This window comes from Tachypleus tridentatus, chromosome 3 (assembly GCF_004210375.1).
Source record: "Tachypleus tridentatus isolate NWPU-2018 chromosome 3, ASM421037v1, whole genome shotgun sequence".
NCBI lineage: Eukaryota > Metazoa > Arthropoda > Merostomata > Xiphosura > Limulidae > Tachypleus > Tachypleus tridentatus.
Genome location: NC_134827.1, coordinates 17,527,873 through 17,541,014, shown reverse-complemented (window position 1 = coordinate 17,541,014; position 13,142 = coordinate 17,527,873). Strand labels below are relative to the sequence as shown.

The 13,142-nt window shown below is 32.5% G+C and overlaps 1 protein-coding gene across 2 annotated transcripts in view; it reads right to left on the bottom strand.

The window, feature by feature from the left end:
* Nucleotides 1-881: 881 nt before the first annotated feature.
* Nucleotides 882-13,142, bottom strand: part of LOC143246454 (histone deacetylase 5-like) — a 116,083-nt gene continuing 103,822 nt past the window's right edge. For both annotated transcript variants that reach the window (XM_076493182.1, XM_076493183.1), the window contains 2 exons: nt 6,587-6,716; nt 882-5,513 (listed from right to left, as the gene is read on the bottom strand). In XM_076493182.1, the coding sequence (XP_076349297.1) occupies nt 5,465-5,513; nt 6,587-6,716 (179 nt within the window). In that variant the 3' untranslated portion in view covers nt 882-5,464. The remainder of the gene's footprint in view (nt 5,514-6,586; nt 6,717-13,142) is intronic.

Below are 13,142 nucleotides of genomic sequence, written 5' to 3'. Positions count from 1 at the left end.
GGGCAATTGCTCAAAGTTTTTCTTTAAATGATTGAATTGTCATATTTTGTTTTTGTGTATGTTCAGACAAAATTTTTTCATGTCTTTTGCATTTTCCAATCATTTTTTTGAAAAGTTTTAGTTTTCTATTCAACCAAAAAATGTGTTTGACAATTGTTTTATTGAAACAGAACTACTATTTTCTAAGGAGATGCCAACTTTATGCAACAAAGTGTCAACATTTTTTTGCAACAGTACGTAATTTGTCATCTTGAAAAATACAAGCTATAATTACCACATCATCTACCTAATTAGATTTGCATTTTCAAACAAACAAACCAATTACTGCAAGTAAACAAACTTTCAAGATGTCTTAAAAAAAAGGACTATAAAAAAATTAGATGAGACACTGTATCTCCTTTATTATGAGCTGCCTTAAAAGGATATCAGTCCTGAGTTTCCAAGTAAAACCCATCCATTGTTCCCATCACACATAACTAAGAATGATCAACTCTTACACTAGTCTCAACAATTGTATTTACACTTATAGCCAGAAAATAAATACTCAATGCCTAATACCAACAGCCTATTGTCAACACTGTTGCTGTTAAGCGAAAAGTCTTATTATGAAATATATTTATTCTAATTTACATTATAACCTACCTATAACTATTTGGTGATTTTAAAGTAATAGATCTACGTTTAAGTAAATAAGTTAATCATTAAAACAACAAGAGATAAACTAGTTTTAGATATTATTTATTTAATAAAACAACGTGCTTATCCTGTTTTAGTTTCATCAATCTATAAAATCTTATCTTTCAAGGTTTAAACTTGAGTAAATCCTGAAGTAATCTTGAGGTTTTTAAATTTCCATCAATCATCCTATAAACTGATAAAAATTTACCACATGGAAGATCTTTATTTGCTTGTTTCAACACAAAACATTACAGAACTTGATAATTTATACTGTTGGGTACTGTAACAGAATTTATTACATTAAATTTTAAAACAATGACTAGGATGATACAGAGCAGAAAATGGACAAAGATAATATATTTAGAAACAGAATGCATAAACATTTGAAAAATACAATTTTTGAACTCAAATATCTTGATATCATCCATATCTGCTATTAGGCTAAAACAACTAAAGTTTAGTAATGTTTACTATATATACATTTTTCTTATGAAAAAGAATTTTCTTTTTTTAAGTATCACATTTCATGCCCACATAAAATAGTTCTAGAATTATGGTTTTGGAATTTTAACGTTTTAATGAACTGATACAAGCATATGGCATAAAAGTCATCCCATTTCATTCACAAAAGAATTGCTAAAAAAAAGTGAAAAATGTACACAGCAGTTAAGAAAATGTTAATTTTACTTTGCTACCAAATAACAAACAAGCTGACACACCCATTCAATGAAAAAATAAACATATGGACCCTTGAGGAGCAACATGAAAGTGGGGGTCAAATCCATATGCCAACCTTTGTACGTCACTGCTGTGAGCACTAAGGATACATGCTAGGTTTACGGAAAACTGGTTCAGCAGTTCAGTTATAAATGGGCAGATATATATATATATATTACATTGGTAGAAAATGAACTTAAAATGGTAGTTTTTATAAAATGTTTAATGTTATGGTATTTTCATAACAAAGAAATACATTTAAAATCTTAAAATCAACCTAAATTTTAAATGTTGAAAGCTTAAATATTCATACTAATTTAAAAAAAAAAAACATTTTGAGATGAAATCTTAATAAATATGACACTACTTGAAATGAGAAAAGTTGAATATATAGCACTAATACAGAAAAACATTATACTATTTAAGCATGTTTTACCTTGTTCATGTCCTTTTATATTTGTTACAAATCATTTGTTCATCATAAATTATTTCATATTATATATTTAAACATTTTCTGAACTAAAATAGTACTTTCATTTGATGAACTTCCAGTAAAATTTCTTTAAAAGAATCCATTTACTTTTATTCCACTTAAACTCAGTTTAGTGATCATAATGTTTATAAATTTAGTACACTTACTGGTGTTTTACACCAGTAGTACACAAAATAAAACAATACAGATAATAAATTATAGCAATACCATTCCACATAACAGGTACTAATATTGTGAGGTGATAAAAAAATTCCTACTCTTTGGATATTTATCACCTTATCAAACAAGATCATATTCATAAATCTTCAAATTTTGTGGCAGGTAGATTTTATTGGTAATAAATATTTGGTAAAATGACCATTTACAAGTTAAATGTTAATTAACATTCAACATATTGTGAGAAGCTGTGTTGATGTTCTGTCAGTATTAAAACAAATGGCCTTTAGAAAAAACAGATACAAGTGCAGTCTTTTGGCTAAATAAGAGCACAATAAAAGGAGATCATATACATATGCCAACGTTAAAAATGTATATTCTTACAATACACATAGTTAAAAGCAAATAAAAAATTAAAAACATCACAGTACTGTGTTTTGTAAATATATTCTACATGATATTGGAAACATACTCAAATGCATTAATTTTAAAACACTATCCAAATAATCATAAAATACACACACACACACACACTGATGATACTAAAAAGGTAAATACTTTGAAATGAACACAATTTGGTAATATGAAACCTAGTTGGTACTAATGCTTTGAAAAGTAGACTGGAAAAATACTTTGACACGAATAAAAGCTAAACAAACTGAAACAAAGGCTACCAATTAAAAACAGACTTGGAATAGAATAAGATTCTATGCCATTAAAACATCACGTATTAACAGTAGTTGATTACACAAAAAATCTTTGGAGTTAGCTATAAGTAATAAAAATATATATATTGAAATTAATGCAAACCTTAAAATATTTTGACAGAAATTTAATGTTTTGAATGATTAATAGTTATATAATTTCATGACATAAATAGTTTAAAAGTAGATACAAAAGCAGCCACGCATGAACATACTACACAAATTACACTTTAAATATCAGTTAAATGTGTAAATGAAAAACAACCACTAAAATATAAAGAGTATCAATATAATCATACTGTCCAAGTAACATGGAAACAAAAATCTGTTCACAAATATTCAATGATCAGTTTCAATTTAAGATCACACCCAAGAAGTAGTAAATATTTATTATTAAAATTTCAATTGAATGAATCTAATGTGAACATTGCACTACCTGTAACAAAGTCACAAAACTAATAATTTGGTTTTGTATTATTTTATTACACTTTACAACTATTACAATAAGGAAGATTCATTTTCAAAACAGGTACACAATTTCAATTACTCTCAAGTATACAAGCTTTAACAGTAAAGAAGATTCTAGTATTTAAATCAACATTCAACAATCTAACAATATATTAAAATTTTAGAATTGTGATCAAAATTCTGTACCTGTTCTAAAATAAATCTTACTGTAAAAGCTGCGACTTATAATAAAATAAATATATGAAAATAAAGGTGTTTGCTTATTATCTGTTTAAAATATTCTTCAATACTGTGTTTTACTTACAAAAAGATGACTTGAATAACAAAAGCCATATTGATTAAAGCATTTGGTAAAAAGGTTTAACTATAAAACTTCCAAAAACAAACAAACAAGTACTACAGAACTTATGTCAACATTATAACGAATCAATACAGTTTAATAGTTTAAGTCAGGGAAAATTTTTTTCACTCATATGAAAAATTACTTGTGTAAACATATCACCTACAATCATCACCATAAACATACTAAACAATACTTTTGTAATGCTGTATGTAAACAAAAAGTTAGTTATAGGAAACAAAATATCATTAAACAGATGTAACATACCACAAAAAGATAATCAAAGCATAGTTCTTTGCCAGAGAGAGAGAGAAATCCTAAATGAAACATAACTTTCTTAAAGTATACAGTTTCCCATGTCATCAGTAAAAATGGCTACATATAGGAGAACTATCTTCCTAAACCTACAATTATAGTAGTTACTAATTTATACACAAGTATTAATTGTACTCAATTGTTAAAAATGATAATTTAGATAAATTTTAGTACGAGGCAAAAGGTTCTTCAAACATTACAACACAAAATAAGAAATTACACATTAAGAGTTATATACATGGCAAAGTATATATCAACAACCTATTTTAAAGTACAAAAAATATTTCTTTTAAAAGTATGAAAGACATTAAAAAGTGTTTCTAAACATTTTATGATGTATGATTTGATAGCTTTTAGTTTACCTTACATCAAATTTAAAGTACTAAATTCTATGTTATATTACATTTACCTTAATAGCTACAATAGTGGAGTTATGTCATTGGAAATGCCAGCACTTCATGAACACGAATGTTTCTTCTACCAAACTAACTGAACAGTAATTAACATACTTGAATGGGTATGCATGTACAGGACTTGTATCTTACATGTAGACTTTCTTATATTCCATTACATAACTTTATTACTCATTTTCTCAAAAACATATTAACCAATCATTTACAAAAAACAGTTTGCTGTAATGTAGTTGTATAGTGGTTGAATAGAAGATTCACTTATTTTTACAATCTATAAAAGAAAGATAAGTTGGGAAAAATTCAACAAAACTTCTGTCGTTAAGTACTTGAAGATCTTAGTTTGCTTTAATAAAAAGTAAATGACTCGACTAACATTCAACTCTTCTCTCCAGTTTTACCTTATGATAGACGATGTATCTTAAAATTTATTCAGATGTATTTTACCTTACCTCATATGAATAGAAAGTAGCTTTTACACTGACAAAAAACAAACAACCAAAATTTACACAAGGTTTTTACAACCTAAGAGCACTAGCTTCTAATGATATCAGTGTGAAAACTCAAAGCATTAAATGATAGAAAAATATTTAAGTTTAAAGCTAAAAAATAAACACCTGATTTTAACTTATTATTTAGTATTAAAGCATTCACACTGGGTCCTTTACAATTTTGCAAAACCAAAATTTAATGATTATATTGAAAACTGCACTATGTTTCAAGCTATATTCCTAAACAACAAAAACAAACAAACCTACTAACCACCATAACATTTGCTCACAGAGGTATAGGAGTTATGAGCAAAATCACTCAAATCTCAAGTGTTACATGTGTATTTCATACAGGAGCTATACTTCATATACCTCTCTGGAATTAGAACAGGTTATTGTATTAACCACAAACATTTACAACATATTTTTTATAGCCCATCAAATAGTCTTCCCCATATTTTTACTTTAATTGACGGTACTCTTTATGGTTCCTGAAAACTCCAGAAATCTCAGAATCTTCTACATAAAATTTGACAACCTACAGACTTTCACCTTATGAATCAACAAGTTTGTTTTAATTATGTTGTTTTTAAAAAGAACTCCAAACAGACAATCTCAAACATAAAATTAAGAAACTGATAACTGGTAATTGGACCATGGTTAAAAATGTTATGAAACCAAGTATCCTGTTTTCACTTATGATCAACATCCATAGACTCATTGACAACTGTCTTCTGTATTCTGTAAGAAAATTGAAAGATAAAACAAAATTAATGCAATTTGCTCTAAAATAACCTTATAAATATTGAACTTTGAAGAAATTTAGAATTTTATTAGCTTAAGATAATTTAAATCACATTAATTATGTATTCTAAACATAATTAATGAGGTTTAAATTATTTTGTGATACATAATAACAAATTACTTATTACTACTTCTAGTCAAAGGTGGTTGTACTAAGAAATTATTAATTAGCAACTTTTTTCAATGTTAGAGCTTTTATTGAAAAAGTTTAAAAAACCTATTTCTGAACAACTGTTATGAGGCTAATAAAATAGTAAACACTAAAGGTACAATGCAAAACCATAAGCTACAAAAAAGTCCAAAAACACTTGCTCAACAAAGTAAGATGTTTATATTGTAATGAATAAAATGGAAAATTGTTTGCTTAAAATGGAAGAGTACTTATCTCAAGATGCTAGTATTAGTTAGAGGTTCTATGTCAGAGCAGTTTGCTCCTAATCTATCTCAGAATGTAATTGTTGTAACTGTGATGTTGAACATGAAATAAGCCACGATGGAGTCCTCTTGAAATTAGCATAGGGTAAAACATGATGTTCATTTAGTGAGTAACCCATGAATCTCAAGACACTGTTGTGAAATGAGACCTTGGATTTAAAGTTAGACTGCATAATTTTATTTGCTGAACAATTACACAACTTGCTAGAACATAACATCAATTTTTTGGATTATTGAGAAAATAACTTGAAACATTGAATTACTCGTAAAGGTGAAGAGAAACGTACAATGACTGAAATTGAAATTTATGATGTTTTTTAGTCTTAGCACATGCATTAATTTTAATATAGATCTGTGGTACACTCTTTTATTTAAGCCATTATCATACAAATTCCTAGTTTCATACTAACAGACAAAGCAACATAAAACTTAAAGCATAGAAATCTGAAGTATCTTTTAAGTGACATGTACATATTGATCAAAATGTTAATTAAAATATTATATTCCTGATATTAATTCCACTGTAAAATTTATAAAGAATATGTTCTTCTAAGACATTATGTTAGTATACTCACTGATTTTGTTCTGCAGCTACAAAAACAGATGGCACAGTGGTTATGGTGATTTCCAATCCACTTTCTTTTTTCTTAGTTTGTAGCAAAGAACAACCATGCACACTTTGTTTGATACTCGGCCAATATGAGGCTGAAAGCAGATGAATAGTTGTGTTTTCAAATTATTCCATTTCTATACTACTAGAAAAAACCAGATGTGTTTGATATTCTACAAACTGTAGCTGCTTAAATTAAAGACTGTAGTAAACTGGTTACAACAATTCAAGTCATGAAAGTCTTGTAAGACCACCACAATATCAACATGTTGCCAGTATGAACAAGCAAGACCCTCTTAAAACACACAACACCTTCTGGCAGCTAGCACAAGTTAGTGCAATGGTTTTTCCTACATTGAAAAGGTAATATATTACAATGTGTCTTAAGTTAACACCATTTAATGCTAACAATGTACTATCATTGTTAAATATATTACATAAAAAAAGCAATTACATTTCAACCTCATTTAATTTTGGTATTCAGAATAAAAACATATCTCTCTCAATAACTGAGGTTAAGGATTGGATATGTAAATGACTTGGTGCTACTATTTGTAAGTGGAGAAGTACCAGTAGATTGAAAGTTAGCTAATGTCACTACTCTTTTCAAGGAAGTCGATACAAATTGCCCCACTAATTATAGGCCCATTATTCTTATCTTACATCACTTAGGAAAAGTTTTATAAACATTACAGTTTTCCTAAATGAAAATGTATTTCATTCTCATGAAATTAGCTTTATTCATTTAATGCTGAACTCTATTTATGAACTTTTTCTGAATGCATGCTATAAACCTTCAACCCTCTCTCTGTTGAAATTCCAAACTTAGCAAAATTAGCTTGAATTTCTACAATGAAAAGTGAAAAGGTCAATAGGACTAGACATAGTAAAACAAGAAGAGAGTATTTTCTTGTGGAAGAGGATGATGTGAAAAAGATGCATATTAGTAATCACTTAATCCAGTGATAGAAGGTGGGTAAGAGATGACATGTCCCAAGGTTTAGAGTGGTTAGGGTGCAGCAGACTACACTCAGCAAGTCAACTACATCCAAAACCTCAATCACTGGATACTAACATCCTCATGAAGATAGGGTAAGGACCTGTACCATCTTCACCTCAATTCCAATAGTTCATAACAAACTCATCAGAAAACTCCAGGAATATACAGAACGACCTAATGTCAAGGACCTGGGAATGTGTCACCTGGAATTGGAATGAAAATCATAACATGCACTTGACCTCTGTGACCATAAATAAATCCAAAATGATCCATATCATTAACCTACAAGGGAAAATCCATGACAGAAGAGACACATGCCATGAATACCTTCTGTGACCCACAACAGAGAAGAGTAATCAGGGGAAAAAAATGGACAACCCAAAACCTATGCAAGAGTTTATATGATTGGGTCACTTGTTCTCAAAACATCATTCACTGAGTACTGACATCCACATGAGGGCACAACAGGCCACTCGAATGGAGGAGTGAATTGAATTTGGACATCTCCATTACTGGAAAATCATCTATTCAGAGGATTTTATAATTCCCTCTACACCAGCATAACACCACCACCCTACCCTAAATGTATAGTTATAGCCATTTTTGTGGAACTCATCCAGCAGGTTGCCTATATGGTCAACCACCCAAAGCAGCTTGATGTTTGTGAATGGTTATAGCCATCTAAGTGGAGCCCATTCAGGGTACAGACAGAATAGTGACCAGGCACTACTTGCCACAGAGCAAGATCCAAAATGAAGCTGAAGCAGTGGCCTCTGAAAAAAAAAAAGCATTAGCAAAGACTTACCTGATGTTAAAGCTGTGTCAAAGTCATAGGTAGTAGACAATACTCAGGGAAGCAGAAATAGCAATGTGGTGTAGGTAGTGGGAGATGAATGTGTGAAAAGACCTCAACTTACCTTATAGTTGAATCTCCTCCAATGGCTGATTAAAATGAGATACAATAAAGAATGGAAGATAATGTAGTTGATGGGAGGAAATGTGAAAGATTATGTCAGGAAGGAGACAAGAAGGAATAAGCCACCTTGATCAAACATCGAACCCAACTGGTTCATGTAACTGAGGAAAGATAATAGGAAGAGGAAAGTTGCAAAGATAGAAATACGTGAGAATGAGCATTCCAGACATTAGCTATGTGAGCAATAGACAATGGCGGGCACAGACAGGACAGAGAAGTCTATCATGAGCCACAGAGGCTGTAGGAACTAAAGACCAAGATGGATAAAAGATGAGAGAAAAAGAGTGGTACAAGAACTTAGGAACATTGATGGCAAAATTGAATGACCTACAACAACTGCAGGCCAGGAGAAGGAACAAATATGCCATCAAAGTGGGGTGAAATGGGGAACATACTCATAGAGGTTCAAATGAGGGAAAGGTGAGGGCATGAATGGCTACAAGAATGCACCAAACCAGGAGTGACAAATGCCTTATTGGTCAACAAAGTCAAAAGGAATAGATCAACATTAAAAGGATAGGGGAAGCAAGGACCATGCAGAAATTGGAAAAATTAAAAGTATGGAATAATACCACCTGACACCCAAAATCAAGGAGACCAAAAAACCCCTCTTAAAGAGCCATGTGAGATACATGGAGATACAGGCAAATATTAGGTGAGAAGCTCAGAACCACCGAGTCAATGCCCCACTTGTGTAGATAGAAGGCCAGAGAAGGGCAAATAGAAAAGGCTAAATGTGAAGCCACTCTGAGGGAGAAACCTGAAGACTTTGCCAAAGATGTTACAAAATCTAGGTGTGAAGACAGAGGACAGAGAGTGCAGGATAGAGTGCCTATGACTGGGTTGATGGAGCAGGTTAAGAAGGAATGGGATTGACCATGTACAGTTGGAGGAACTGAGGTAACTAAGATTCAATGGGCTAGGAAGGTACAATCAGAAGACCTATGCGTGGAGTGATGTGGATAATGGAGACTACCAAAAGAAGTAAATGGATTGGAAGTTAGAGAATATGAAGGAACAGATGAGACCAAATGTGGCTGAAGGTATCAACAGCCAAGGTTGGAGGATGGAGAAGTATAGACCAAAAATAAGGTAATTGGGATTGAGGGCAGTGGATGAGGCATCAATGATACAGACAGAGTTATCAAAAAATGAGAGGATACAGACACCACACATAAGATGAACAAGATCCAGATGGGAAAGACTACTGACCAAAAGTGAGTGTCCATCACATGACATGCCATAAAAAAAAAAAAAACTTATGTGTGTGGGTCCAATAACAAAGAGGTATAGTGCAAAAACATTGAAAACACACACACACACACACACACACCAAACTTAAAGTACAGTTGATCATCATGAGCTTATATCTCACATTTAAAGTTAATAGACATAAATATATTTAGTAAGCAAATTCACTAGAGTGAGATATATAGAGTAAGTATGCCCTTGGGTGATTGAAAGAAGCTACCTGGTAGAAATGTCAGAATGGATCATAACTTACTGGCAGCTGGCAAGAGAAAAATTATCCAAAGCCTGATGAAGAGCCAGGAGTTCGAGATCCCTGATGTAAAGGAAAATCTCCATAGACCAATGACCCAAAATCCCTCATTGATCAACCTATCCAACCCAGCTCTGAAAAGAAGAATCTGTAAACACATGCAACTCAGGCCATGGAGGAGGAAGTGGAACTTTTGCCAACATATGAGCCTTGTCTAACACCAACAAAGATTAGCAAGTAAAAGGGGGTGGGAGGTGAATAGGAGCATCCAATGGATTTCATGTAAGGTTCCAATGATCATGAAGGACACACTGAAGCAAATGCATATGAACCCTGCCAATAGGTATGAAAGGTGTCAGGGGCAATTACCATTCAAAGGTTATTGAACCTTGCCAGAAGGAAGTAAAGGAGCAGACAGCAAAGTCTGAATAGCCAGTTACATAGAATGAAGTCTAAGAGGAGAAGGTAGGATCCAATAGCAATGGGTGTTCAAAGAGTACCTAGAGTTACAAAGAAGTGGGGATAATGAAGGAAGGACCTATCCAAAGTGATTAATCATCCCATCTGCACAGCTCTGAGAAGAAGCTGATGAGTAGGGCTGGCCAACTTCCATTCAGAAGTGACAAGAAACCATGAACATGTGGAAGCACTTAGATATGATTATGCTGAGAAAGGGGCAAACCACTCAACAAAAACATATGATGTGGAAGTAAGACCAAAGAACAGGACCCTAAAAAGGTATACCATTCCATGACAGGCAAACTGGCAGCAGTAAAACTTGCATGAAGCAGATACAACATCTGTTAGGGTAGGAGGACAAGAACTGCCTTAGATAAGACACTGGCATGATCAGAGATCCCAAGAAGTAGGAAGGAAATGCTATGTATCACTGCAAAAAACAGCAACAGAGACTGGGACAAAAAGAATAAGGTCAAGAACTGGAACTCAAAGCCATACCCAAGTCTGATGAAGAACACAGTCTCTTTCAAAGAAAGGCAGAACCCTAATGGACAGAAGCCACCCATAACAACAAGGACACAGTAATCATGCCAAACTCAAAATGTCATTAAAATAAGGGCATGAAAATGACCCATATACATGGAAACAGGCAAGTATATCACGTTGCAGCACAAAAAGAACTGAAGAGAAGCGAGTCATGTATGTAGGACCATAGTTGAAGACATTGGATGACAGTGGAAAGGAAGAGGGGGGGAAAATGTCACTAAAAACCTTACAGAGTTTCTACAAAAAAAACCTCAGATGGGAAGAGGATGGTTAAAGATAAAAAATGGGGCAGAGGTAGGATGAGCAGGAAATTTTGGAGGCCCATCCTTCCAAATATGTAAACTGAACTCACATCTGGTTGTCCAGAATGTGGTAACCTGCCCAAAATTCACAAGGGTGGAGCAACCAGAAGCCCATGGGAGACAGGCATATCAATGCCAATCACCAAATGGGATGGCAAAAGCAGTGTAAACTTAAACAAAACGGAACGTGAAAAAATATGAAGAAATAAAATACTCACATAAATGTAAGCTCTGAAAAAATCCCAAAAATGATGAGGCTGACTGAATTTTTGGGAAGGAACAGCAAACACCAAGGGGAAAGGAGAAGAGATCAAAATTATTTTCACTATAAACAATAGAGGGTTCAAAGAGTACAGGAAGAGTAAGGGTACGAACAGGTGACAACAAACATTCCATATAGTGCTTAACCTCCACATGAATAAAGGCTGTAAAATAACCCAATGGTCTACCCATGCTTATGGCCAAAAGTGCAGGAACAGATGAGTGATATGAACCCAAAATGGTGACAGCAACCTTGGAATTCATGCCTCATATGAAACTAGTGAATAAATGTATGACAAATACTGTTAAATCAAATGCTCTCAAAGAAAACTGAACTTAGAGGTATTTGAACTCAGTTAATGTGAATGAAGTTAAAGAAAGTTAAACCACTTCTAGGGTAACAAGTATTTTAAAGAAAGAAGTCTGCACTTGAGCACTGCTAAACAAAAAAGTGACAGTTTGGTGGTGTTGTGTAGAGGGAGTCAAATGATCATGTGATAGTAGTTCTCTTCTATTGGTAGAGAGGAAAAGTATAGTGATTCATTTGAGAGACAAGTTGGAACTTTGTATTCCAACATAGAGAGAGTTGAAGGTTTGTGGCAAGTGCTCAAAAAAAAGGTTTGCAAATAGAGAGCAGCAAAATATGAGAAAAGCTAAAACATAAGATGCTTTTCAAAGCCATTTAACAAAGTTTAGAATTTTATTGGATAGTAAACATGGTTTTACTGAGGGAAAATCTACCATACAAATTATTTTACATTATTTGAAAATGTTACTGTTTATATAAATGAGGGTAAAAGTGTAGATTTGGTGTATCTGGATTTTCAGAAATCATTTGACAAGGTGGTACAAAGGGTTATAATACATTATCACTATAGGTGTGAAGTATAAGTTAGCAAATTAGATGGAAGAATGGTTGATAAAAGCAGATGGTTGTTACAAACGGAGTTCTATCAAACTGGATTAATGTCACAAGTGGGGTACCTAAGTGGTTAGCCTTAGAACAATTACTCTTTTTTATTTATTTATATTAATGACATAGGTCAAAAAATGATCAATAAATTACTTACAATTGTAGATGTTATCAAGGTTTTGGGTGTTATTAACTGTGAAGAGGATGTTACTGATTTACAAAAGGATTTAGATCATTTACTGTGTTGGGTAAATAAATGGCAGATGGGTTTTAACTGTAATAAAAGCAAGATAATACTTATGAGTTATAATTTCAATTTTATGTATAATTTGGATGGGAATAACCTTAACAATGTGATGAAAAAAAACGGTTCTTGGTATAATAATTGTTCAGTCTTCAAAGCTCACCAAGCAGTGTGCTGTTGCTAGTGGTAGGACAAATAGAATTTTAGGTTGCACGTACAGAAATATTGAATACAAGACTAAAGAGGTTATAATTTTTTTGTATAGGTAACTAGTTAAACTACATTTGGAGTACAGTGTTCAGTCTTGGGCTCCTTACCT